At 54.3% G+C, this 2,500-nt stretch overlaps 1 protein-coding gene across 1 annotated transcript in view; it reads right to left on the minus strand.

Moving 5' to 3' along the window:
• lhfpl2a (LHFPL tetraspan subfamily member 2a) overlaps nucleotides 1-2,500 on the minus strand; it is a 12,726-nt gene that overhangs the window by 547 nt on the left and 9,679 nt on the right. Inside the window, exon 2 of the mRNA XM_084136625.1 lies at nucleotides 1-369. This exon is cut by the window's left edge and continues 547 nt beyond it. Within this exon, the coding sequence (XP_083992751.1) occupies nucleotides 113-369 (257 nt within the window). The 3' untranslated portion in view covers nucleotides 1-112. The remainder of the gene's footprint in view (nucleotides 370-2,500) is intronic.

Below are 2,500 nucleotides of genomic sequence, written 5' to 3' on the forward strand. Positions count from 1 at the left end.
AGTGGAGAAGGGGCTTCTGGGAAGGGGGCGTGTCACAGGGGCTTCTGGGAAGGGGGCGTGTCACAGGGGCTTCTGGGAAGGGGGCGTGTCACAGGGGCTTCTGGGAAGGGTCCTACAGCAGGCAGATCAGGCTCTTGCCCTCCTCGATCTCCTCCTGCACCTTGTCGCTGGACGTGGCGACCTCGGCCTGCGCGGAGAACACGGCGCACAGGAAGCTGAGGCCGGTGCCGCCCAGCGCCGTGTAGAACGCCCAGCCCACAGAACACAAGCCCAGCTGATAGGGGGACGCGTCCGGCCCACAGTACAGCTGCACCTTAGCAGAACCCCAGCCCGCGGGGTAGAGCAGCAGACCCAGCATCAGGAGCAGACCTGCACACACACACACACACATCAGAACATCAGACCTGCACACACACACACACACATCAGAACATCAGACCTGCACACACACACACATCAGAACATCAGACCTGCACACACACACATCAGAACATCAGACCTGCACACACACACACACATCAGAACATCAGACCTGCGCACACACACATCAGAACATCAGACCTGCACACACACCATCAGAACATCAGACCTGCACACACACACACAACATCAATGGGTTGTGTCGAGCCTTTCGTTAGTCTGGTTGTTTGATGAAATGTAGTTGCAGTAAACGCTCAGCGGAGGACTCTTATTCTGCTCAGCGGAGGACTCTTATTCTGCAGAGCGGAGGACTCTTATTCTGCTCAGCGGAGGACTCTTATTCTGCAGAGCGGAGGACTCTTATTCTGCACAGCGGAGGACTCTTATTCTGCTCAGCGGAGGACTCTTATTCTGCTCAGCTGAGGACTCTTATTCTGCTCAGCGGAGGACTCTTATTCTGCTCAGCGGAGGACTCTTATTCTGCTCAGCGGAGGACTCTTATTCTGCTCTGCTCAGCGGAGGACTCTTATTCTGCTCAGCGGAGGACTCTTATTCTGCTCTGCTCAGCGGAGGACTCTTATTCTGCTCAGCGGAGGACTCTTATTCTGCTCTGCTCAGCGGAGGACTCTTATTCTGCAGAGCTGAGGACTCTTATTCTGCAGAGCTGAGGACTCTTATTCTGCTCAGCGGAGGACTCTTATTCTGCTCAGCGGAGGACTCTTATTCTGCAGAGCGGAGGACTCTTGTTCTGCACAGCGGAGGACTCTTGTTCTGCACAGCGGAGGACTCTTGTTCTGCTCAGCGGAGGACTCTTATTCTGCTCAGCGGAGGACTCTTGTTCTGCAGAGCGGAGGACTCTTGTTCTGCTCAGCGGAGGACTCTTGTTCTGCACAGCGGAGGACTCTTGTTCTGCTCAGCGGAGGACTCTTATTCTGCTCAGCGGAGGACTCTTGTTCTGCACAGCGGAGGACTCTTGTTCTGCACAGCGGAGGACTCTTATTCTGCAGAGCTGAGGACTCTTATTCTGCTCTGCTCAGCGGAGGACTCTTATTCTGCTCAGCGGAGGACTCTTATTCTGCAGAGCTGAGGACTCTTATTCTGCTCAGCGGAGGACTCTTATTCTGCTCAGCGGAGGACTCTTATTCTGCTCAGCGGAGGACTCTTATTCTGCAGAGCGGAGGACTCTTGTTCTGCTCAGCGGAGGACTCTTGTTCTGCACAGCGGAGGACTCTTGTTCTGCAGAGCTGAGGACTCTTGTTCTGCAGAGCTGAGGACTCTTATTCTGCAGAGCTGAGGACTCTTATTCTGCAGAGCGGAGGACTCTTATTCTGCTCAGCGGAGGACTCTTGTTCTGCACAGCGGAGGACTCTTGTTCTGCACAGCGGAGGACTCTTGTTCTGCACAGCGGAGGACTCTTGTTCTGCACAGCGGAGGACTCTTGTTCTGCACAGCGGAGGACTCTTGTTCTGCACAGCGGAGGACTCTTGTTCTGCACAGCGGAGGACTCTTGTTCTGCACAGCGGAGGACTCTTGTTCTGCACAGCGGAGGACTCTTGTTCTGCACAGCGGAGGACTCTTGTTCTGCAGAGCTGAGGACTCTTATTCTGCAGAGCGGAGGACTCTTATTCTGCAGAGCGGAGGACTCTTATTCTGCTCAGCGGAGGACTCTTATTCTGCTCAGCGGAGGACTCTTGTTCTGCACAGCGGAGGACTCTTGTTCTGCAGAGCTGAGGACTCTTATTCTGCAGAGCTGAGGACTCTTATTCTGCTAAGCGGAGGACTCTTATTCTGCAGAGCTGAGGACTCTTATTCTGCTCAGCGGAGGACTCTTATTCTGCAGAGCGGAGGACTCTTATTCTGCTCAGCGGAGGACTCTTATTCTGCAGAGCTGAGGACTCTTATTCTGCTCAGCGGAGGACTCTTATTCTGCAGAGCGGAGGACTCTTATTCTGCTCAGCGGAGGACTCTTATTCTGCAGAGCGGAGGACTCTTATTCTGCTCAGCGGAGGACTCTTATTCTGCAGAGCGGAGGACTCTTATTCTGCTCAGCGGAGGACTCTTATTCTGCTCAGCGGAGGAC

Source organism: Abramis brama, assembly GCF_963993115.1.
Source record: "Abramis brama genome assembly, chromosome: 15".
Lineage (NCBI taxonomy): Eukaryota > Metazoa > Chordata > Actinopteri > Cypriniformes > Leuciscidae > Abramis > Abramis brama.